At 46.5% G+C, this 22,364-nt stretch overlaps 7 protein-coding genes across 8 annotated transcripts; 3 read left to right on the top strand and 4 right to left on the bottom strand.

Annotated features, from left to right (window-relative positions):
• Positions 1-48: 48 nt before the first annotated feature.
• LOC120446274 (proteasomal ubiquitin receptor ADRM1 homolog) lies at positions 49-2,021 on the bottom strand. 2 transcript variants are annotated; one of them, XM_039627156.2, is made up of 4 exons: positions 1,849-2,020; positions 1,192-1,733; positions 702-895; positions 49-596 (listed from the first exon to the last, which is right to left on the bottom strand). In XM_039627156.2, exons 2-4 carry the CDS (start codon positions 1,710-1,712, stop codon positions 142-144), a joined length of 1,170 nt encoding a protein of 389 aa, XP_039483090.1. In that variant the 5' UTR covers positions 1,713-1,733; positions 1,849-2,020; the 3' UTR covers positions 49-141. The 2 variants fall into 2 exon arrangements, with proteins under 2 accessions (XP_039483090.1, XP_039483089.1); XM_039627155.1 differs by having other exon boundaries at positions 49-895; positions 1,849-2,021.
• Positions 2,022-2,424: 403 nt separating this feature from the next.
• LOC120444701 (cathepsin L) lies at positions 2,425-9,642 on the top strand. The gene is made up of 4 exons (XM_039624572.2): positions 2,425-2,605; positions 3,868-3,984; positions 8,395-8,609; positions 8,680-9,642. Exons 2-4 carry the CDS (start codon positions 3,886-3,888, stop codon positions 9,389-9,391), a joined length of 1,026 nt encoding a protein of 341 aa, XP_039480506.1. The 5' UTR covers positions 2,425-2,605; positions 3,868-3,885; the 3' UTR covers positions 9,392-9,642.
• Positions 5,562-7,053, top strand: LOC120444702 (nuclear receptor corepressor 2). Its single transcript, XM_039624573.2, has one exon. The coding sequence runs from the start codon at positions 6,478-6,480 to the stop codon at positions 6,763-6,765; it is 288 nt and encodes a 95-aa protein (XP_039480507.1). The 5' UTR covers positions 5,562-6,477; the 3' UTR covers positions 6,766-7,053.
• A 348-nt stretch (positions 9,643-9,990) lies between the features above and the next one.
• Positions 9,991-11,580, top strand: LOC120446130 (probable phenylalanine--tRNA ligase, mitochondrial). The gene is made up of 2 exons (XM_039626955.2): positions 9,991-11,270; positions 11,340-11,580. Exons 1-2 carry the CDS (start codon positions 10,077-10,079, stop codon positions 11,505-11,507), a joined length of 1,362 nt encoding a protein of 453 aa, XP_039482889.1. The 5' UTR covers positions 9,991-10,076; the 3' UTR covers positions 11,508-11,580.
• LOC120446131 (sulfotransferase 1C4) lies at positions 11,581-12,922 on the bottom strand. The gene is made up of 5 exons (XM_039626956.1): positions 12,771-12,922; positions 12,475-12,709; positions 12,212-12,416; positions 12,031-12,157; positions 11,581-11,971 (listed from the first exon to the last, which is right to left on the bottom strand). The coding sequence occupies exons 1-5, from the start codon at positions 12,853-12,855 to the stop codon at positions 11,583-11,585; spliced, it is 1,041 nt and encodes a 346-aa protein (XP_039482890.1). The 5' UTR covers positions 12,856-12,922; the 3' UTR covers positions 11,581-11,582.
• A 469-nt stretch (positions 12,923-13,391) lies between these two features.
• Positions 13,392-14,645, bottom strand: LOC120444636. Its single transcript, XM_039624444.2, has one exon. The coding sequence runs from the start codon at positions 14,477-14,479 to the stop codon at positions 13,475-13,477; it is 1,005 nt and encodes a 334-aa protein (XP_039480378.1). The 5' UTR covers positions 14,480-14,645; the 3' UTR covers positions 13,392-13,474.
• A 280-nt stretch (positions 14,646-14,925) lies between these two features.
• LOC120444635 lies at positions 14,926-21,819 on the bottom strand. Its single transcript, XM_039624443.2, has 9 exons — positions 21,337-21,819; positions 21,089-21,264; positions 19,550-19,754; positions 19,286-19,490; positions 17,353-19,223; positions 17,188-17,293; positions 16,846-17,122; positions 16,525-16,750; positions 14,926-16,302 (listed from the first exon to the last, which is right to left on the bottom strand). The coding sequence occupies exons 1-9, from the start codon at positions 21,536-21,538 to the stop codon at positions 15,557-15,559; spliced, it is 4,014 nt and encodes a 1,337-aa protein (XP_039480377.1). The 5' UTR covers positions 21,539-21,819; the 3' UTR covers positions 14,926-15,556.
• Between the last annotated feature and the right edge of the window lie 545 nt (positions 21,820-22,364).

The following is a 22,364-nucleotide window of genomic DNA, read 5'->3' as shown; positions in this document are numbered from 1 at the left end:
TTAAAAATTAAACAATATTTCATCATAAAATTGAATAGATAACTTCTGTTTAATTCCAATTTGAATTTATTCAGAATCCAAAAATCACTTTGAACATAAACAAAAATGCTTTCGGATTGCATTTCAAGCCGCAAATGTAAGCTACTTCTGCTTCTCCTCTTGTTTTTCGGCAGCGGGATCTGTGTTTTCATCGCGGGCCACTGAGGTTGGGGTCTCGGGATCGCTGCCCTTCTTCTCGCTGGCGGAGGGTTCGCCACCCATAGTTGCACCTGCGGGCAGACTCTTCTCCAGAGCGCGCACAAAGTCCTCCAGATTGCCGGAGAAGGCGGCGGCCACTGCTTCGTTAGAAAGCTCGAATTGCTTGACCACTGGTCCAAGCTGAGCCGATTGCAGGGCATTCGAGAACTGGGCCAGGGCCTGCTGGAACTGCGGGGAGGATATGTGATCCTTGATCTGCTGCTTGCGATCCTCGTCCGCATCCTCCGACTCGGGCAGGTGCACGATCAGCGACTTGACGCGCTCCGGATCGGCAATAAGCTGATTAATGGCATCGGCGCCGGATAGGGCCGTCGATAGGTCAATATTTAGGGATCGTCCTGCGCCATGTTCGGGGGAGAGATTGGATAAGTAGGCTTGGAATGGATTGGCATAGGCTCCGGTCGATTCTGACGCCGTTGTGGTCGATGTGGTTGAGTTCTTACCGGAGGCATCCGCATCAACGGAGGAGCCGGCACCTTCGCCGACCTGCGAGTTCACATTGCTGCTGCTGCGGCTGCTGCCCGATTTCGATGGGGCGCTCGGAGTGCGCGGCACACTGACGTTTTCGGGCGTCTGCAAGGCCGATGCCCCACCGCCACCCGATGAGGAGGTGTTGCGGGACGAGGGCGTCCGGGAGCTGCAAAGAAAAAGAAAGGAACATGTTGAAAAGGTGGACTATCTAATGTGGCTCTTGCGTATTAATGTCTTTCATAAGTTCTTGCTTAATGGAAACTCTGATAACTAGCTAGTCAAACGGATATATCTTCGAACTTATCGACTTTGTCCAAACTTTTAAACATTGCATAAATGTTGGGAAGTTATATAGTGGTTAACCTATAGATAAGGAGCTATCTCCCTCACACGTTCTTGCACACTATGGCTAATATACATATATAATTAGTATAGCTAATACGTAAGGGGTTGAATGCTCACTTCATTTGGCCCAGCAGCGAGCTGAGACCACCCATCTGGCCGACGCCGCCGAAGAGCTGCATCAGCTGCTGCTGCGACATGTTGTTGAGCATGTACTGGAGGTCACCGTCGTTGCTGCCGCCGCCGCCGCGTTGGTGTGCGGAGGGGGGGTTGTTTAGCAGCTCGTTGATGCGGCGGCAGTGCTCGTCGTCCTTATCCGTCTTGGGCTCCTGCATCCAGAAGAACATACGGCGTGTCGATGACTTGAACTTGAGCACATAGACGCGGCCCGTCTTGCACTGATCCACGCGCTTGTACTCGAAGTCGTCGGGGAAGACGATAAGATCGTCCTCCACCTTGCCGGAGGTGCGATCTTTCCAGCAGAAGTGCATCAGGCCATCGTCGCTCTGGGTCATGTAGACCAGGCCCTTGCGCGAATCCGGATGGACCATCTTGCCTACCATGTTCATGCGGCCGGCGCGGAACTCCACCAGGTTGCTGCTGTTGCTGGAACTGCCCAGTCCACTTTGTCTTCCGAACATGATGCGGGCGCTTCTCGAGAGCTGGCGGAGATTGAATGGAGTACGGAGTGTAATTACGACGTTTCTGGGCTTATTGCTCAAGGTGCTTGTGGTTCCGCGATCGGTTTGGGGTTACAATAGTCGCTGCACTACTTACGGGATATATAATGCGTTGAATTTGCTGGGTTTATCAAAAATTCTGTGAATCGCCAACTGCGAATGACGAGCAAAATTTGTCTTCTTCTTACCCGCGCAGTGTTACCATCAACAGACGATTCCTAACATTTGGCCTAACATTTGGTATTTCGCAGCACTGTTGAACTAAATTTCGATTTAGACATTGATGGGTAAAAAAAACTTCATTTAATTCGAATTTACTTCGTAATGTGACTTAGGAATCTTGCGATTGCAAAAGTAACTGGAATAATACAGATTTAAAACTCTAACATAAGATAAGAAGCAGAATTGCGCACTTTGTACCAAAATGATATTGATTACGGATATTTTATATAACCTTTAAACTATTTACATTTTAACATACAAGTAACTGAAAAGCTCTTGCATATAACTTGGCTAATTAAGTTTTTTGATTTAACGATTGAACTGAACTTTTGCCGTTTTAAAGCTAGAACTCCATCACTGCCCCCACTGTTATCGATTAACCGTCTGCCCGGCAGCTTCTGGTATTTCCAGAAGATTCCGACTGGTCACTCTGCCGGAGATTTCTTGTTTAAACAATTTCTGCTGTTTTTCATTAAACAACGAAAGGTCTTCGCGACTGGATCATCAAAAGCGACCTGATAAATACAATCGGCTGACTTGCACATTAGTGTAGTTTCTGCCATTTAAAGAGAGTGCAACAACAGTGTTAAATCAGTGATTTTTTTGCATTCCTTGCGACGCAATTCCGAGTGGTAAGTGATTTATGTTTAGTGTTTAGTTAATTTTGAGTTGAGAATGCCTGCCCTGCATTAATGCCGATTAATTACTTTGTATTGACTTGTTGAATTCAATTGCGTCATGCCTGTGTGGCGACTTATTTACTTATTTACACTTTAATTACACTTTATATTATAATCAACAGTCGGCATCTTTGTCTATTCCCCTTTTTATTGCTCCTTCGCTTTGCGCTTTACAATCTGTTGCGTTTCTTTGTTTAGATTTTGTCCAATTCCCCTTTGTGCTGACCCATTTTCCTAGTCTTTGTTGGCTTTATCTGATACCTGATAGCCAGATGAATCACCTTGGAGTTTTGAAACCCGTTTGCGCCCTCGAACTTGGCGCAAATTGCAGGGCCACAATTAGTAAATAACAACATTTATCAAATGCCTCTCACGTTTCGCAAAATGGGCGCACAAACAGCAAGCCAAAGATAGCAAAAGAGCAAGTGAAACAAATCGCGCAAAATGGCAGACTTTTTTAAAAGCAATACGAAGCTGCACGGCAAAGTGGAATGGCCGATAAGATAACGCACTCTTTGCCATCGAAAAAAAAACAAACTATAAAATATATGTATCACAAAGCTAATGGCAATATACGTATTTAGAAATCAGTCAAGCCTTTTCACAATCTTTATCTCTATAAAGAGAAAATGATGATTTTTACGCTTAAATCGAAAAATGATGCTTATATTGGAACTTGTTTGTTTCCGTTATTTATTATTACATTTTCGTTTCTCGTTTTTTTCTATGCTTATACAAATGTTTATATTCAAAAACATATGTACGTAATATATTTTTATACAATTTGCATTTTTTTAAAGTAATGATTTATATTTATATACATATTTTGCAATAATTATAAATAAGAATCATTAGTAAAATATAGCAAACATCTGAACATTTAGGTTAGTGACATAGTTCAACAGATAAAACTAATACTTTTCCACCAGACACCTTAAAATGCTTAAAATTTAAACTTAAAATCACTAACTATGCTAATTAACCACAACCTATTAGTGTGAATCATGTCCAAGGGCTAGAAACCCAGTCATACACAACCCATCTTTATCGCCAGCAGCTTAGAATATCTATAGTACCTTAGAAGCTAAACATCTCGAGTTCAGTGAGCCATCACTGCCACTTTGCCATCTGCTTTTGTAGCTGGTGGAACTTCACGTGACTGGCACTGGCGCTCCAATTGGAAGAGCACTTACTAATTGTGTGATTTCTTGCAGATTCAGCGACTTCCCACAATGCGCACAGCTGTTTTGCTGCCACTCTTGGCCCTGCTGGCGGTGGCCCAGGCCGTTTCCTTCGCCGACGTGGTCATGGAGGAATGGCACACGTTCAAGGTGAGTGAATACACCGATTCATCAAGGGATCAAGTTCGAATTGCGGAGCCAGGAAGGCAACAAGTGTTCTCCGGTAACAAGAGCTGGCTGGGCGATGATTAATGGATGCATTATTTTCGGGCCTTTGTCTTCTGCCCGACTTTGTTTGCATAGTTGGACGAGACGCACTCTTCCGTTTGTGACGATTGCAACCACTCGGCTGAGTCACCAGCCATTGCGAGTGTGAATGCACTGCCACTGCTGCGCGGCTGCCTCAAAAAGATGGAGGAGACGGAAGGCAGAAGAGTGGGTCCAGATAAGTCCAGCAGTCTAGGCTGTCCAGTCAGTCACATGCCGGCTCACATGACCAGCAGCGAGCAAGCTTAGCCCATCCGTAAACATAGGCTGTATGGGCAGATAATCCAAGTCGTGGTGTCGCCCACTTTCGCTACGCCGCGGCTCATTCATTTCCCGCTGATAAGCCGTGCAAGACTCGAACTGGTCCACTTGTCCAGCGACTGATAAGCCAGGCGGCATATTTGCAAACCATTTGCCTGCAAGCCATGTTTCCTAATTCGACTTCGGTTTCTGCCCCCTTTCTGCAATGCAAGCAGTTATTGCATGAGTGGCCAATGCCCATGGTTCCATTGATTGGGCCAATCATCCTTTGCAACGCAGCCTTCACTTGCAACTGCGGCTGCTTATCACTGCATTGTCTATTGATTAATTGAATGTGCCCCTAGTGTCGTCTAATTCTTATCGCCAGCAGTCAGAGGTCGTGTTTTTTTCTAATATTCCACTGAATAGTTGAGTTCTTTGGTGCCGTGCCAGGCGTCATTAGCCCCAAATGGGGGCGTACAAATAATTATTAGCTGTTTGTGCAGATCTCATGTGATAAGGGGGATCTACATCTACTTATATAGTATATGCATATTGGCGTTATAACCGGCTTATCTTCACTTTTCACATTCAGTTTCAAGTGCACCCGCATATGCGATGTTTATAAAACCACTTTATTTCACTTCCTTTCTTATTCTGCTCTTTAATATCTCATTAAATGGTGTGAATCACTTGTTAAGCAATACAAATACAACTATTGTTTATAAATAACTAAGTTTGATCAACTGAATGAATAGAAATTATGTTATGAAAAGAGTTACTCACGCTCAATTAAAATCTGGGAAACATTTGCAATTTTTGCACTTGAAACTAATTTACCAAAGCTACTTTTTCTTCGTTTAACAAACAAATGTTAGTTTCCTTTTTTCAAATTAAAAGTGACTTTTTGTTTACATTTGCTTTTTACATTGTGAGACCGTCAAGTGTCATGTAGAATGCCGTCAACAGCTTGGTCACACTGCAGCAAACAGTGCTGCCCATGCCAGCTCCTAAAATGAAAGGCGCGCAATTTAAATGCGATGACTATGCCGCCTAAGCTCTCGAAAGTCTATATATAGTTAGTTGAGGGTGCATTATCTGTAATTGGTGAGCAGTCCAAAGTTGCAAATGCACAGCTGCAAAAGTCAGCACCGCTCAACTGTGGCACTGATAAGCACTTAAATTCCAGATTAATGCGTTTCAGTTTCAGCTCATTCGCATGCTTGGGCAAATATTTAACAACAAGTCGTGCGGGGGGCCGCTAGCATTTTGGAAATGACGCGCTACAAATCGGCGGAGCTTATCAAATTGCCATTTTGCTGGTATTTCCGAGAGCCGAAAGAGCTATCTAGCACGAAATCCGAGCGACAAGTGCACAAACAAATCGGCCGCCGTAAACAAACAGGCTGGGAAAAATTTCGCTGACTTGCAAAAGCATCTGCTGCTCGTTCTAAGTTTTTTAAGATATATGCATGTATTTTTTTTTTTTGGTTTAATATTTCTGCTACTTTCGAACCGGTTGGAGCAAACATATTTGAATACCTCGCCTGAAATCCTTATAAATCATGTGCGCCTCGAAATGAAACCGGTTCGCCTTCAAGCATTCAAGCAGCCCACAATGCGCGCGCTGCAAAAAGAAGGAAAAATACGAAAAGCATAAGAAACAAGAAATATATAGAGTACGCCGCTTCCTCCAAATAGTTCGCCTACGTTGCTTGGGCTCTCGTTTCGGCGATACGACGAAGTGTGGACTGTGTGAACTCGGCTCTTTCTCGCCCCGCATGCGATTGAGCGAACTGTGAGCGAATGGACGGACCAACACCACCACCATCAACATCAACACCAAAACCAAAAGCAAAAGCGGCCTGCTGTCGTATTTTTGTTATTCCCGAACCAACGCTCCACGCCAACGGAACGCTCGAGCAGCCCAGCCGAGCAGAAAGCAGTGCGGAATATATAGAAATTTGAGAGAAACGAAATAAAAGGAGCCAACCCAAAGGCCCCCAGCAGTGGCAGTTGTAGTAGTGGAAAAGCACGCGCGTCATCGTAAAAACGTGCTACGAAATCGGAGGAAAGCCGCAGTAATAGCACCCAACTTACATAAAACCACGGAGGAGCAATCACACAATCACTGCCATGACCGATGCCAGTGCAAATAGTCTGGATGTGTCGGTGGATGTGGTCTGGCCCACGATAATTATCCTGGCCATGCTGGTCGTAAACGGCTTCGTGTTCGCCTACATCATGCGAAAGCGGCGGGAGTACAAGTGCCAGGAGGAGGAGGAGCTGCAGCAGCAGCAGCAGCAGCAGCAACAACCTGTTCCACACACATCCTACGCGGCCACTTCGCCCACGGAACGGCAGCAGGATGCGGATCAGGAGCAGGAGGACGATAGCTGTGCCATTGAGATGGAGCGACTGTAGGCTTTGGGATCAAACTGCACGCAGCTATTAGCCCAGCTCTCAGACAAACTCACCCACCATCGTCCACAAGCTCTCAACTGCAACGAAGTTTCCTAAGCCATTATATCTGTAGATTGTCGCAGAGATCTAGAGATATGTAGATATACTCGTACAAAACGTATACGTCGAGTGCCTGGATCGCACGTGCATTTAATTACGGTGTTTTTAAGTTGTTAACTCTATTTCGCAAGTTCATTTTCTACAAAAGTATACAATAAATGTGTGAATTTTATCATGCCGCAACGAGAACCAACGAGAATGCCATTTGCAAGGAAAATCAATAGGTCAGTGTGCTGAAGGCGGGGCTTCTTTTTGGTGGATGCATGTCTCGAATTCGATCAATTATGTCAATTATACGAGTCAGTCGCGCTCCGTGGACCCCATCCGGTCCATTTGGGGCGACAATTGCTGCGCTGGCTGAAGCTGAAGCTGCTGCTCCGCTTTGAAGTCCAAATTAATTACGTATGCATGTTTCCCACATGACAGCGCCACTCGACTATTCAGTTCAATGTGCCAAGTACCCTGGAATATCGCAGAACCTTCTGAGACTTGTGGTGCGCCATGCAAAGGCCACTTAAAAAGCGATAAAGTTGAGGATAAGTTCGGCGACAGTCATTTGTTTTCATATTTCGCTGGGCAACATTGCACTTAGCGCGTTGTAAAGTCGGATATAAACCAGTTGAGCAATGAACACTTTTGAAAAATGCATTTTAGTTCCGAACTAGGCTATTATTCGTGAGCAGAAATAATCAGATCGGTTGAATGAGTTTGTATTTAAGACTGAAGCTACTTTATCGATTTGTTTCTAAACAAATCAGCTTCCAGTATTCTCTTAGATTTTAGATGATTCATACACTCAGTGCTTTTTTCTATTCGATTTTCAGTCAGAAGGAAATCGTATATGTTTTACTTCGAATCGAAAACTACCCCTATATAGTATGAACTAGCATTTGCCGAATGTAATGGATAGCACCCTAGTCGACTTCTTGCCGTGGCCTTTCAATTCTCTTTATAGCTATCGTTTGTTTAGCGTTCGTGCTATTTTCGTGCTGTGGCTGTGTCAATATGATGCGGGTCGGACAAACAACCCCGAGCTGGAGAGGAGGTCGCTCTGATCCATGAATCCACGGGACCGCTGCAGGCAGATGGAGCGCATTTCCCTATGCTTCCTAGCATTTCCTCGTGCTCCTTCTACCTGCAGTTGGGCTGTTTGTTTACTACCTGGGACATTAACGCCCTTTCCACGCTGCTGTTGTTGGGCAATCGTTAAACACTATTTTACGAGCATGCTAGATTTATGGAGTTCGCTACCGTGGCCGATCTTCTAGCGCGATTCGCTCGTGCCAGGCTGACGACGCTGTGATAAGGTTATCTGCAGATTAAGAACTTTTGCCTCCGCGATCGTAAATCCAGTTTACGTAAAACATTTGCTCTGCCCAAACAGAGTTCCCAAAATGTGTCTAAAAACTACCTACCTGTTCATTAGGCGGCTAGTATCTTATCTTAAAACAAGTACACGAAAGTCAATCGATAACGCTTACGTTTGATAAGAGTGCATTATCTAACGTGGTACTGCTTTTCTTAATGCAGCTGGAGCACCGCAAGAACTATCAGGATGATACCGAGGAGCGTTTCCGTCTCAAGATCTTCAATGAGAACAAGCACAAGATCGCCAAGCACAACCAGCGATTCGCCGAGGGAAAGGTGAGCTTCAAACTGGCGGTCAACAAGTACGCCGATTTGCTGCACCACGAATTCCGTCAGCTGATGAACGGCTTCAACTACACTCTGCACAAGCAGCTGCGGTAAGTCCGAATCACGTGGGATACCGTCCAAGAGTTTCGTACTCACTCCATTCAATGAATTCGCTTGCAGTGCCACCGATGACAGCTTCAAGGGAGTCACCTTCATCTCGCCAGCTCATGTCACTCTGCCCAAGTCTGTGGACTGGCGCTCCAAGGGAGCCGTGACCGCCGTCAAGGATCAGGGACACTGCGGCAGCTGCTGGGCCTTCTCCAGCACAGGCGCCCTCGAGGGTCAGCATTTCCGCAAGTCCGGCGTCCTGGTCTCGCTGTCCGAGCAGAATCTGGTCGATTGCTCCACCAAGTACGGCAACAATGGATGCAACGGCGGTCTCATGGACAATGCCTTCCGTTATATCAAGGATAATGGAGGCATCGACACCGAGAAGTCCTATCCCTACGAGGCCATCGATGACTCCTGCCACTTCAACAAGGGCACAATCGGAGCCACCGACCGTGGATTCACCGATATTCCCCAGGGTGATGAGAAGAAGATGGCCGAGGCTGTGGCCACCGTTGGCCCCGTTTCCGTTGCCATTGACGCCTCCCACGAGTCCTTCCAGTTCTACTCGGAGGGCGTCTACAACGAGCCCCAGTGCGATGCCCAGAACCTGGATCACGGTGTTCTGGTGGTTGGCTTTGGCACTGACGAGTCCGGCGACGATTACTGGCTGGTGAAGAACTCGTGGGGCACCACCTGGGGCGACAAGGGCTTCATCAAGATGCTGCGCAACAAGGATAACCAGTGCGGCATTGCCAGCGCCTCCAGCTATCCCCTGGTCTAAAGCAGCAGTACTGATTAAGTTTAGGCACAGCCTTCATATGATATGATGATATGATAGAAGCAAACAAAAATTATACCAACGCAAGCATCTCAAAAATGAACTTTAATAATTTAGCCCAACCTAATATTTAATGAAGTAGTTTCGTATTGGGTCCATTGTATTCGCGTTTCTCTGCCATCATGTATGATATAGGTGAACAACAAATCTGTTGATGTTTGTACAAAAATAAATAAAAATTATATAACTTTAAAGATTTGAATCTATGGAATTGGGAAAGCAAATATTTTTGAAAATGAAAGCGGTCAACCAGCGGTTGCACCTTTTAAGCCATCTACGCATAAGTGGTGAATGGTGGTTGGGCTTTTAATCACTCAAAACATCTCTTTTAGATATAAATACATATTCTATCTTCAAAAATTAATTATTTTATAAGAGCATTTACAAAAATTTGAAAAGTATTTCAACGCTTTTAAAGCGCCCTCGTTTTCCGGCAGATGGCGCCAGCAGGCGTTCTAACAGGTCTGTTAGAGCGCGCCTAACAGCACAGTGCGTGCTGCTGAAGCCTTGCGATTGCTGTAGAAAAATATCGATATGTTACCATAACATTTGATAACATAACATAACTTACAAGTTATAACAAAAAATGCAATAAATAATTGCATTGAATCAATAACGTCCCTCCAAGATGCTTCTGACGCTTCGAGTGCAGGGAGCACGCCACTGGGTGAAGTCCACCCGATGCCTGGCCAGCAGTGCGGTGCCCGAGAAGTCGCCCTCCTCCTCACCGCAGCTGGAGGTCAATGGAAGCACGTACGCCACCGACGGATGGACGAACGTAACGCCCAAGATACTCTCCTACCTGGGCGCCAACAAGCACCTGCAGACGGACCATCCGCTGTCCATAATCCGCCAGAGGATCGTCAACTACTTTTATGGCGCGTATCGCAACCAAAGGGGCAATCCACTGTTCTCCGTCTATGACAAGCTGAATCCGGTGGTCACTGTGCAGCAGAACTTTGACAACCTGCTGATACCCGCCGACCATGTGAGTCGTCAGAAATCCGATTGCTACTACATCAATCAGCAGCAGCTGCTGCGCGCCCACACCACCGCCCACCAGGTGGAACTGATCTCGGGTGGGCTGGACAACTTTCTGGTGGTGGGCGAGGTATATCGACGGGACGAGATCGACAGCACCCACTATCCGGTGTTCCACCAGGCGGACGCCGTGCGACTGGTCACCAAAGACAAGCTCTTCGAGCGCAACCCTGGCCTGGAGCTGTTTGAGGAGACGTGGTCCGGCTCGCTGGCCGATCCCAAGCTGATCCTGCCCTCCGCCAAGTTCATGGACCAAACCAAACAGCCCTGCCACACGCTCGAGGCCGTCAAGCTGATGGAGCACGAGATGAAGCATGTGCTTGTGGGCCTGACCAAGGATCTGTTTGGGTCGCGCATCAAGTACAGATGGGTGGACACCTATTTTCCCTTCACCCAGCCCTCCTGGGAACTGGAGATCTACTTTAAGGACAACTGGCTGGAGGTCCTAGGCTGCGGCATCATGCGCCACGAAATCCTGCAGAGATCGGGTGTTCACCAATCGATTGGCTATGCCTTTGGCGTCGGCCTCGAGCGACTGGCCATGGTGCTGTTCGATATACCCGACATCCGGCTCTTCTGGTCGAACGACAGTGGCTTTCTGTCGCAGTTTAGCGAAAAGGATCTGCACAATCTGCCCAAGTACAAGCCCATCTCCCACTATCCGCAGTGCACGAATGACTTGTCGTTCTGGCTGCCCGAGGACATTGAGGTGGATGCCGGCTTCTCGCCCAACGACTTCTACGATCTGGTCCGCTCTGTAGCTGGTGATATGGTGGAGCAGGTTGGTCCATGCTTTTTAAAACTTATCATATTTGATTATTAATTCTGGTTACCTTTACTTTCATTACAGATCAGCCTGGTGGACAAGTTTAAGCACCCGAAAACGGGAAAATCAAGTGTCTGCTTCCGCATTGTTTACCGCCATATGGAGCGCACCTTGACCCAGGCGGAAGTCAACGAAATCCACAAGCAGATCGCCAGTGCGTGTGTGGATAGTTTCAATGTGCAAATACGTTAGTCATAGTCTAGTTCCGTTTCAGTTTAGACCAAAAAAAAAAAACACCAGTAAAGATAGACAACAAAGTCAGGTATTTTATATGGTCTTGAATGATTTAATATTCTGTTCCACCCACTCGTTGGCGCTCTTCAAAAGCTTTGGATTCTCGACAAACTCCTGCTGCGGCTGACACGCTGTCTTGGCACCGCTGCGCACGAATCCTGCCTCTCCTTTATTTAGGACACCCACGGAAGCCATTTCGTGCATGTTTACGGACTTGTTCTCGCGAAAGCTCTTGATGCTCAGATGATCGAGTAGCCTATCCATATCCTCCGCCTTCAGGGGACACTCTAAGAAACTGGCTATGCTATGGATAGCGCCTGGCAGATCCGCCAACATGTCTTCGTAGCGCAGGAAGAGCACATTGGACAAATGGGCATGCTGCCGCGCCTCCTTAACGTGGCTGTAGTAGGGCAGCCAGGGATCTGCAAGATAGTTGGTTATGGATGCTTACTTCATTGACATTCATTGACAACGCATTTACTTAATCCGTTCTGGAAATAGCGCCAATAACGCTCAAAATCTCCGACATAGCCTTGAGTGCGGAAGAGCCTGTTCAAATGGTAGTAGGAAACTGCCACATCCTTGGGATCGCGGACCACGTAGATCACCTGAATATATGTATATGTGTTCAGCTTTGGCACCTATGCTTTCAAAAAACGCACCTTGCACTTCTTTTCCAGGACACTGGGCGGCATCAGAGAAAAGGGAAAATGGGTTTTGATAAACCGCCGTTGCGAGCGTGGCATCTCACTCAAAGCCTCGTAACCCGGTCGAGAAATCTTCTCAATGAACTCCAGAGCTTCGGCAGAGTCTCGGTTTTCCTCCTGCAGCTCTTCCTTAATTTTGGGATGCACAAAGAGTGGGAATCTGAGGGGGTAACGCACAGGTAACTTAATTATGATGAGGACAAGCGACAAGCACTTACTCAAAGAATGGAAAGCGTTCGGTAAGTGGTCGCTGCTGAGCCTGGTCAAAATCCAGCCCATTGGCCACCAGCCAAATGAGCTCCTGCGTCCAAGTGGTGCCCGATCTGGGCACCGTGGCTATCCACACGTCATCCGGTCGTGCCTCAAAGTTGTAGTACCTCTCGGCCTCGTCCTTGAACTTGTGGGGAAAGAAATATCCCTCCGATCCCACCTGAACGAAGCCAGTTCGCTCACCTGTTTGCCAAATGGGGTCAGGCATTACCCAAACAAGCCATTCTGCATCCTATGAACATACCATGGAAGTGATCCAATAGCTCCGCATTGGTGGACTCCTCCACATCGCGAATTTCGTGTGGAAACTCAAGAGGCATATTTTCCATTGCTCGCGCGATCAGTTGCCAGCGTTGACTGAAGAACCGCCCGACACGAAAGCGTCTTGACCCCGCTTTCGGCCCAGAGAGAAAGTGCCAGCTACTGGCCAGGCTAGTATGGCACTCCATTGCTGCTTGGCTAAGCGCAATTTAAATACGACTGTAGTTAATGTCTGCACTTGTTGGACACTCCAACACAGCGCTGACGCTGAATTTTCTCCAATAGGTGTGGTTCCATGCCATTAGTTTGCTCAGACAGATTTTATTGGGCCATTAACAGTGGTTTGTACACTTATAGTGGTCTAACTAACCCAAAATACCCTTTATAGGGAGTAACCAGTTTGGGAATGATACTGATAGTCTTAGATTTTATTGGTATCTGGATAAGAGTTTCAAAATTGTCCTCTTTCAATTGTAAGTAGTATCTTAGTAGGAACGGATCGTATCGGATTGGATCGTACCACTATATTATATGGCGGTAATGGACCCAAGCACAATTGGACAAGAAAAGGAGCTAAAAATCCAAAATGAAGAATGAACTGAAATGGACGCGGAATTGAAAGGGACTTTACTAGTACGGCACAAACAATTTTACATAGAATTTCCTAGGATGTGGATCCGTTTCAGATTATTCGTTCACGTCGACGTTGTCAAAAAGGCTGAGCAGCTCCTCTTCCTTGCGCTTGATGCGCTCCTGGATGTTGGCCACAGATTCTGACTTGGGCACAGAGTCCTGGACCCGGCTGAAGAAATCGTCCATGGACTTGAAAACGTTCTGATACTGATTATCATAGGGAGAGTACTGGTACGTTGGCGGCTTCTTGGGCGCCCTCTTGGTCACGGCATTCCGGAACGAGAACTCGTTCAGTTCGTCCAGATGCAGTTCCTCCTGCTGCTCGTGGGCAGCAAACCTACGCGATGATTGCCGCTCTCTTTGCCGCCTAAGCTCGAGCCGTTCCCGGTCTATCTGCTCGACCAACAGCACCGAGGGGCAAAGCATCTTCACCTCGCCGATGATTAGCTTGTGGTCGAGGATCTCAGCCTCGTTCGTCTGGATGCCAGTCTCCAGTAGGTCTGGACACTTGCAGGCCTCGGATTCTGTCTCCTCCAACATGGCCTCGAATTCCGGCAAGTGATTGGCATCCTCTGGCAGCGGGGGCCTATTCTTGCGGCAGTTCGAGCTCAAACCCACGCCCGCCGGCTTGCTGGGCCAGAGACGATCCCGTGCCGCCTGTTTGGCAGCTTGTGACATCACGCGCTGCTTCGTTCCTGACTTCCTTACTTCCGTTTCGGCGTGCCTCGGCAAGGGAACTGCTGATCTGGGCTTAACGAGGCCCGCTTTCTCGAACTTCTGCTTGGCCGTCTGCCTGTTGCTGCTGGTCCTCAGGGCGGAGGCTACAGTGGGCTGGACCAGTCGAGCAGGAGGATTGGACTGGCCCAGGCGACGACCGGTCTGCTTCCAAGCCGCATCGGATCCCCCATCGCCCGCTCCGCCGTGAACAGTTCGCCGTGTTCCCGCCGTCTGCGTCGATAGAGGCGCCGCTAACTTGTATCGCACTGTGCCCCCGGAGTTGGTGTTCGCTCCTCCACCCGCACCAACACTTTGACCACTGCTTCTGCCCGATGAATTCATTATGCGTTAATGCAGAGTAGGGTATCTGTAGCCCACGCTATTTCAGTAGCTGGATATACTTAAAAATTTTTAGTTGGCTTAAATGGTTGGATTTTACTAGTTCAATTCAGTGAAAGCGGTAACGAAAAACTAATGAGCTAAGCCATGGAGTTGTCACTCTGACACTGAAGTCGTTGTGAAGGCCTACTTGTTATGAAATGATGCTAGCCTCTTTAAATGATGCTAACCGCAGCGATAACGTATCCAAATCCTTACGCTCAAGACCGAAAAAAACACCCACAAATAACCCAAAGCAACCTGCAACCACATCCAGCCAAAGCAAAGAACAACTTTTTCGAAGGGAAAACAAACTTAAAACCTATCTAAACCTATTAAAACCAAAACTTAAACCAGACCCGATACTTTCTCGCACTGAAGATACCCCGCACGCAAAACGAACCGGAGAGTTTTCTTTTAATCAGATAATTATGAATTTATTATTAAGATATTTTTTAGTCCGTAGGGCTCATACATATATTCTTACTTCAATATGGAATAGTTACAGAAAACAAATATGCTGGGCGGATTACATGTTTATTTTTGTGGGGGAAATATGGATGGGTTTACCCTGGTCCCCCTAATCAGTAAATACTATTTTGATTATAACACTCAAAGTCAAACCTAGAGTCAGAAGTGCACACAAGGCTTGCGGCTTACATTACGATTATATAATTATATAATCCGTAATATAACTCGAAAGCGTCGGGCTTATGCAACCAAAGTGTTCACTTTGAGCGCTCCATGTCTATGCTCGAATCAATTACACTCGCAATTGATGCGACCCACCGAAGAAGGAAGACCAAAACATTGAGGCCACCTCAGCAGCTGAGGTCAACCATTCTTTTGGCCGGTTCTTCGGATGGACGCGCATCAGGTGCGAGTCTATTTGGTAGGTTTTTTTTGCTACTTGGCGCATGGATGATCGCAGATCGCACAAATGCCAATAGCAAAGTCAAAAAGAGGACAGCGAGATCACTTGTTAGGCCAAGCAACCGCACCGCCCCTATAGATTGTGATGAGCTCCGAAAGAAGCTACAATTATGAAATGATACAGGATTTCTTCTCCTTTTTTGGCGGCTCTGGAGCGGGCTGTGGTGGTACCCAACCGAAATCGTGCCAGTTTCCGTGTGGCTCGCGAAATGGCGGAGCACGGCGTTGCTCAGTGAAAGCCGCGTGACGACGATACTCTTCGGACGCGGGACGCACGTTCTCGAATCGAAGATTGCCACTGGGAATGTGGCTGTAAACCGAAGACCTGGTTGTCTTAGGTACCGAAGACAGCGCTTCAATGCCCCAAGGCACTCCGTTAATATGGCGCTCCTCGCGTTTGAAAAGGGGGTCTCCTAAATTGCGAATCGGGCGTGTGTTCAATGAAGGGATTGGCGGCGGTGCATAGCGTGATGTTGGCACCGGAGTCGGTGTTGATGCAGTTGATTTTGGTATTGGTGGTCTCGATGAAGCAGATGGGCGCAAAGTGGGCGTATCCGGATTCAATAATCCTGCTGTTGGTTTTACTGATGGCGCAGCTGCTCGTGGAGCAGGAGTAACTGGGATCGATGGTCCTGCGGCCTCCCGTTTGTTTTCCAATTTAAAATCTTTGAATTGGTCCTCTAGCGAACGAACTGCGTCCAAATCAATGTCCACACTGCTTGGAACCTTCGGCAACTCGTCGAACAATGCCTCCAGCTCAGATTTTTTCGGCTTACACTCAATTCCCAACTTGAGCAGCTCATTCTTGGAGTAGAACAGCTTTACGGCCTGGGCTGGATTCTTTCCGTGGCACTCTGTTTGCGAAAAGATGTGGGTTAGAGATATAACTTAAGGCTTTATATAACTTAAGATTGCGCCAGAGAAACAAGCAATCGGTTAATTAAAAACTATGACCATCTCTTTCCGTTTTATTGTGCAATAGGAGCGGAGTACGCGACATTGAATTGTATTCGAATGGTACTTCCTATCTCACGACTTGTTTCTCTGGCGACACTTGACTTGCTGGAAATAGTTACTTCGCTTGAGGGATTGTCCTAGCCCTGATGCAGGCAAATCCACAGCTGCTCCTCCGTTAGTTTTAGTCGGAATAGAATCTTCGCTAAGGTATTGCACCCCAACCAAGGTTTTCCGATCACGACACATCTCGATAATATGGCGGAAGTCACTGTTTTGGCTTAGCGTACGTGGATTTCCGATGAGAATAAGCAGTGATATCGGACGCGAAAGCAGAACGTTCAAACGCTAAACGGGATAAATAATATTAATTCGATGGGCTTAATTTGTTCCTATTTTCACGATTTGTTCTATAGTTTATAGTTTAATAAAGAAATACATACCCGTTCATTGTTCAAAAATCCAAGTTTGGGGGTAAAGGAGCGTACAAAGGACACGATGACCACAGGCTTCTCCTTGCCCTGGAATAGCTCAACAGATCCGCAATCTATTTGCGACCAGTTCCGCATGTTTAACTGCTCCTGGATGCGTTGGTACTGGTTCTTGTACGGCGATATGATACCAATATCCGTCTGTAATAACTTCTCGCCATTGAGACCGAAGTACATGAGATCTTTCACGTAATCCATGACAACGTCGATCTCCTTATTATTGCACAGGCTGTAAAATTGAGAACGTATGTATTAATATCTGAAATTCAGTTCTCCCCAATTTTATTCACAGACCTCAAAGAGCTGTTCGTGTTCGTCGTAGTGCCAAAAACGGAATGGAACATGATAGGGAAGTGCGGATTGGGCAGGTAAAACCAGTTTTGGAAGCGGCAAACAGTTCCTGAAATACAAATATTATTATGTGTGGATCCTTGCTATGTGGTAACTACAACCGCTCACCCATCGCTGCATGAGCCCGAAGTTTTCCGTCGTAGTAGAGATTGTTGTACAGCGATACTATCTCCGGGTGAGAACGAAAGTTGCGGATGAGACGCGTCTGCACAGCCGTGTTATAGCTCCCGTCCTCGTCCACTTGGTAGCACTTCCTCTGCAGCAGTCGCTCGAAAAGAGTCAGTCCAAGACCCCATTCGTTCGCCCTCTGCGATTGGAGCACTGGTCCCAGCTGCTTGTGGTCCCCGGACAGTATCAAATTCGACATGGGCGATAAGGTGCACGTGATGCCCATCAGAACTTCCGCCTCCGTGGAAGCGGCTGCCTCATCCACAAAAACATGCGAGTACACATTGTTTGTACCGAAGCCTCCGGTAGACAGCTTTCCAGCCAAGCTGAGTGTGCAAATCACGATCCGATACTGGTGCACCGCTTGCACGGCCGGATAAAAGTGCACAGCGTACATGTTGGAGTACTCCAGAAGCAAATCGTCAATATTGTCGATGCGCCGATCGCAGCTGGCAGAAAAGATACGGGTTAGCGGTCGTGGCTGACTCTTCGGTGCTTTGGCGATAGCCCGTAAAAGTCGAAGTGCCACCTCGTCACAGGCCGTATTTGAACCTGCCAGCACTAGAATGTGCGTTTCGGGTCGATTCACATACAATTGGTAGATGGCCTCGACGATGGTCGATGTTTTGCCCGTTCCCGGTGGTCCAAACACGATGTAGGGAGCTGGAAGTCTTTGGCTCAGCGCTATCTGTCGAACCGCTTGCATCTGCTCCGGATTGCTGGATATAGAATTGTTATTTAGCTTAAGTTCTCCACTGGCCATCGGCATAGGTGGAATTTCGCCGGGAAACAGGATCCGCTGAACATCACTGTGACTGGTGAGCGACAGCTGCTGGAGGGCTCGATACTGATAACGCATCACTGCTCGCAGTGGACGGAAGATCAGGGTGTAGGTGGTGTTGTCCGGTAACTGGCGTTCACAAGTGATGTTCACCCGGTGCGTTGAGACACCAAGGATGCGGGCGAAGTAGACTCGTGGCTGCTTCTCCAGCTTTCCGACCTTCTCGTCAACACTGCGAGCCCACTGCAAGATGGAGTCAAAATCCTTGAGTGCCAATTCGAGCACCTTATTGTTGTTTTCCAACATCTGGCGTACACCCGATTCCGGGCTGCCTTTCTCGTTTATGATTAACACATCGTCGCCAGGGGAGAGGATGTCCTCCACGCTCATACTGGTGGTACCCAGTCGCATCTTAACCGAAAGCTCCCGCCCGAACTGGTGCAGCTCCACTTTCGACTGCTTGAGCGAGAGATAATGCTGCAATCGTTCGAAGTCCTCCACCTGGAGCAATGTGCGCAGTGTACCGCTAAGATTTTCCTGTGTAATCTCCCTACCCCGCTCGCAATAGTTATGATAGTGCTTATCATATTCGGCCAAACGGATCTGCGCGTCCTCGTGCTTCAGAGCGCTCAACACCTGAGTGGGTGGATTGGCTGGTGGAAGACCCTTGCTCTTAAAGATCTCCTTGCTAGACAGCCGATATGGGTTGATGTTGAAGCTAGCCTTGGGCAGTGCCTCCGTGCGCATGAAGTGATGCTGCTCCACATATCTCTTTCCCTGGATGGTGAGCCCGATAACGATGGGCTGCTCCCGAAGGATCATGAAGACGTGGGAGTCCACGAAGAACACTAATTCCCCGCTCTCAGGCACCTGCAGCGGCATTTGTGCACTATACACGTAGTAAAACTCGCGCAACTGCACTATGATGAACTTCTCGACTATAAGATCCCTGCGGTAGGTCTTTAGGGTGAATCCAAAGTAGTGGCTGTCCACGCAGCTCTGGTAAGAGAGGGACACAATGGGCGAAGAACTGCGAAAAGAATATAATATGGGTAAAGTGTAAAGGAACTAACAAATCCTTGAATTACTTACAATTTCTCCATCTTTTTGAGAGACTGAAAATCAGAATCGTCGCCATGGTACTCCACATGCTCCTCATACTTCTCAATTGTCTCGAAGTTCTCCTGGCAGATATAGCAACCCAGGGAATTGAGCTCGAAATCCTTCTGCGGCGACAGCAGCAGCGTCTTTTGATATTTCAGCAGCGTAGCCGTTGCATTCGTATCAAGTTTGTATTCTGCCAACAAAGCTCTCATGCATATTGAGAATATTTTTTCCTAATTATAGATAGACTACCTGCGGTGAGTGGTTTGTTGCCCTCAACAGGAGCTCCTCCGGGCGCATTGGCCGTGGAGGCGGCATCCCGACGTCGGTGCTCCTCATCCAGCAAATCGAACTTATCCTTGCGAAAGTGCATCAAGGAGAAGTTCTTGATGCGATAGTTGGAGTTTCCACGCGGCGTGTTGATTAGAAAGTTCGTCCTGTGCAGCAGAGCACCAATCTAGTGAGTTTGGAACACACACAAAATGTTGCATTTAAATCCGGATGTTATTGTTTATATCAAGCAATGGAGCAGGATTGCGTTATCTCTACGGTCAGCAAACTGCAGTGGCGCAAATCAACTTCAGAATAGCAAATGCCAATGCCATATCTCGGTAATAAAAACGCAATGGAAACGGGGAATCACGTGACGTTTCCAGTTTCACCATATGAGCAACACATTATAAACCGATTTTACTCTTACTTTCTTTGTTTTTTGGATTTTCCCAAATCAGATCATCGCAAACCCTTTGAAATGGAAAACTCAAGACGAAAGTCCCAATTGCAGGGAATGTTTTCTTTTTTATGTACTTAATTTTCATGGAATAAGTAATGGCATTGGAATTTCAATATGCTACAACTGCGGCATTGCGACATAATGCCATAGAATAGTGTTAAGGAAATAGGATCTTGACCCGATATGTAATAATATTTGTTTGTAAACTGAACCTGAAGCATTGAGTTGATAAGAAATGCACTTAAGTATATACATAAATGCATTACAATCATTTTTGTTTATAAAAAATGTATTAATAGCAAACATCTGTTTTTGAAATCCTATTCTTTATTTCCATTCCTAAACTCCATAAAGCACTTATCAATTTACTCAAGATTCCGCACAACATTTTGTTTGGTCACTTCATTTGAGACTTTTCGCAAAACCATAAAGGCTAAGTAAGGCTTTTTGTTTGTTGATATATCAGCAAAAATATAGAACTTAGCAAAGCGAAAGATGAATCCGGGGGGCAAACCCAGATGACTCATGGACTTGAGCGTATTATAGCCGACCAGCGAGCAAATCGCTGAGACACGACGTCGATTAGACTCGGATGTTCAGGTGTTTGTGAGTTGCTCTGATAATACAGAAAAAATGAAAATGTTTGGGCTGGGGCGAAACAAAGGAAAGCTACATATGTACGAAATCAGTCTTATCGCGGTGCGACTGGACTAGTGAATCGAATGGTCGGGTGGGGGTTTCGCACTCCGCACTCCACGTCTGTCGCCAATATTAAGCAACTTAAGAACTGTTTACATTTTGTGTGCAGTTGGGTATGTCAGCCAAATAACACAAAAAACTTCAAAGGAGTCAAACTCAGATAAGAAAGAACAGACAAAGTTACACCGCTCGTCATGCCATTCTTTATATTTATATTATATATGATATTTTAAAGAAGTGCGAGAAAATGCTACTTTTAATCACTTTTCAAAGGCAACCCCAGCCGAAGCTCATATGGTAGTCCCCACTGTACGGGAAGTGGGTAAACGATAATATATTATCAATTTGCTTTAACTCACATTCGAAGGTCCCTGGATGGAGAGCTTCTGGCGGATCTCACTGGCGTTGGGCAGGGCGCGCAAGTGCTCCTCAAACATCTGTCGCATCTTGGCCTTGTCCACGTACCACTCCGTCTGGGCACTGATCACCTGGCGCGTGGCCATCTCCAGCAGAAACGATCCCACGAACTCGCGCTCTGTGGCCGCAAAAAGGGATCCCTTGTTATGGAACGGATGCATATGATGCATATATGTATTGAATAGCTTACCCCACGGAACCGGCGGTTTGCGAGGCATTCCATTGGCGTAGGTGCCGGGTGCCTTGATACCGCCGTTGGCCGGCGGCGTCGGCGGCGGAGTTGGGAAGTCCGGCGGGGTAGCGGTACCATTATTATTATTATTATTATTACTGTTGTTGTTGGTGTTTTTTGCAGCGAATGCCTTCTTTTTTTGATTTTTATTTTTAGTCATTTTGACTAGAGATGTTATTTATTATTATTTTATTGTAATGCACTCACTCACACACAAAGGGTAAGGGATCGATAAATGTTGGGCGCTAAATTAGTTTCTGGTTTTCTAACGAACACGAACAATCGTCATTAAAAGTTAGTTATTCAATGCGAACACAAAGCACAGATGCAGACACACACACAGACGTTGATATATGAACTATATATGTACTATATAGAAATACCATTCAGCTAACGATCGAAGTGCACGGCGAGACGTTCAGTTGACGAATGAAGCGAGCGATGTGCGAGCGTTTTCTTTTATATGCAAGTGTTTTAAGAGGGGATTACCTCTGGTTCTGGTTATATCATTAATTAATCATTATGATTACAATTAAATTATTGCATTCATCAAAAAACTTTATACACTAGAATCAAAATAGAACCTTTTTTAAGATTTTTAATCCCTAAATCGACGTCTCTGTGTTTATGCTTGCCTTTGTGTGTGTGAGTGTGTGCGTGTGCAGCAGAGAGTCTTTCCAAATAACGGCGATCAGTTCGCTGGAACTGGATATTCAAAACGGAGTTCTCGAGCTTTCCTTCCAGCGCAGGAACTTTGTGAGCAACGCAATGGGAAACACTCGCTGCCGCAATACTTACATATAACAGCTAATTTTTTTATTAATTAACGAATTTATTTTTTTATTATTCCTAACCTTGTTTTTATTGCTCCTATGTGTGTGCGTGTGTATTTTTATGTTTTTGTTTACAAAATATAACTAAACGAACACATAACTTTGACTTGAAAATCGTGGGAAGTCCCGAATTAACGTATTAAACCTGTCTCG

This window comes from Drosophila santomea, chromosome 2R (genome assembly GCF_016746245.2).
Source record: "Drosophila santomea strain STO CAGO 1482 chromosome 2R, Prin_Dsan_1.1, whole genome shotgun sequence".
NCBI lineage: Eukaryota > Metazoa > Arthropoda > Insecta > Diptera > Drosophilidae > Drosophila > Drosophila santomea.
The sequence above is the reverse complement of the archived record's forward strand: the minus strand, read 5'-3'. Positions and strand labels throughout refer to the sequence as shown.

Coding starts and splice junctions, on each gene's coding strand:
- LOC120444701 (XM_039624572.2), top strand. CDS start 3,886: ATGCGCACAGCTGTTTTGCTGCCACTCTTGGCCCTGCTGGCGGTGGCC. Junction 3,985..8,394: donor AGGAATGGCACACGTTCAAG/GTGAGTGAATAC, acceptor TTCTTAATGCAG/CTGGAGCACCGCAAGAACTA. Junction 8,610..8,679: donor ACTCTGCACAAGCAGCTGCG/GTAAGTCCGAAT, acceptor ATTCGCTTGCAG/TGCCACCGATGACAGCTTCA.
- LOC120446131 (XM_039626956.1), bottom strand. CDS start 12,855: ATGGAAAATATGCCTCTTGAGTTTCCACACGAAATTCGCGATGTGGAG. Junction 12,417..12,474: donor GAACGCTTTCCATTCTTTGA/GTAAGTGCTTGT, acceptor TTACCCCCTCAG/ATTCCCACTCTTTGTGCATC. Junction 11,972..12,030: donor CTATTTCCAGAACGGATTAA/GTAAATGCGTTG, acceptor ACTATCTTGCAG/ATCCCTGGCTGCCCTACTAC.
- LOC120444635 (XM_039624443.2), bottom strand. CDS start 21,538: ATGACTAAAAATAAAAATCAAAAAAAGAAGGCATTCGCTGCAAAAAAC. Junction 17,294..17,352: donor TCGGGCTCATGCAGCGATGG/GTGAGCGGTTGT, acceptor TTTGTATTTCAG/GAACTGTTTGCCGCTTCCAA. Junction 16,303..16,524: donor AGGACAATCCCTCAAGCGAA/GTAACTATTTCC, acceptor TTTCGCAAACAG/AGTGCCACGGAAAGAATCCA.
- LOC120444702 (XM_039624573.2), top strand. CDS start 6,478: ATGACCGATGCCAGTGCAAATAGTCTGGATGTGTCGGTGGATGTGGTC.
- LOC120446274 (XM_039627155.1), bottom strand. CDS start 1,712: ATGTTCGGAAGACAAAGTGGACTGGGCAGTTCCAGCAACAGCAGCAAC. Junction 896..1,191: donor TCGCTGCTGGGCCAAATGAA/GTGAGCATTCAA, acceptor TTTTCTTTGCAG/CTCCCGGACGCCCTCGTCCC.
- LOC120444636 (XM_039624444.2), bottom strand. CDS start 14,479: ATGAATTCATCGGGCAGAAGCAGTGGTCAAAGTGTTGGTGCGGGTGGA.
- LOC120446130 (XM_039626955.2), top strand. CDS start 10,077: ATGCTTCTGACGCTTCGAGTGCAGGGAGCACGCCACTGGGTGAAGTCC. Junction 11,271..11,339: donor CTGGTGATATGGTGGAGCAG/GTTGGTCCATGC, acceptor CTTTCATTACAG/ATCAGCCTGGTGGACAAGTT.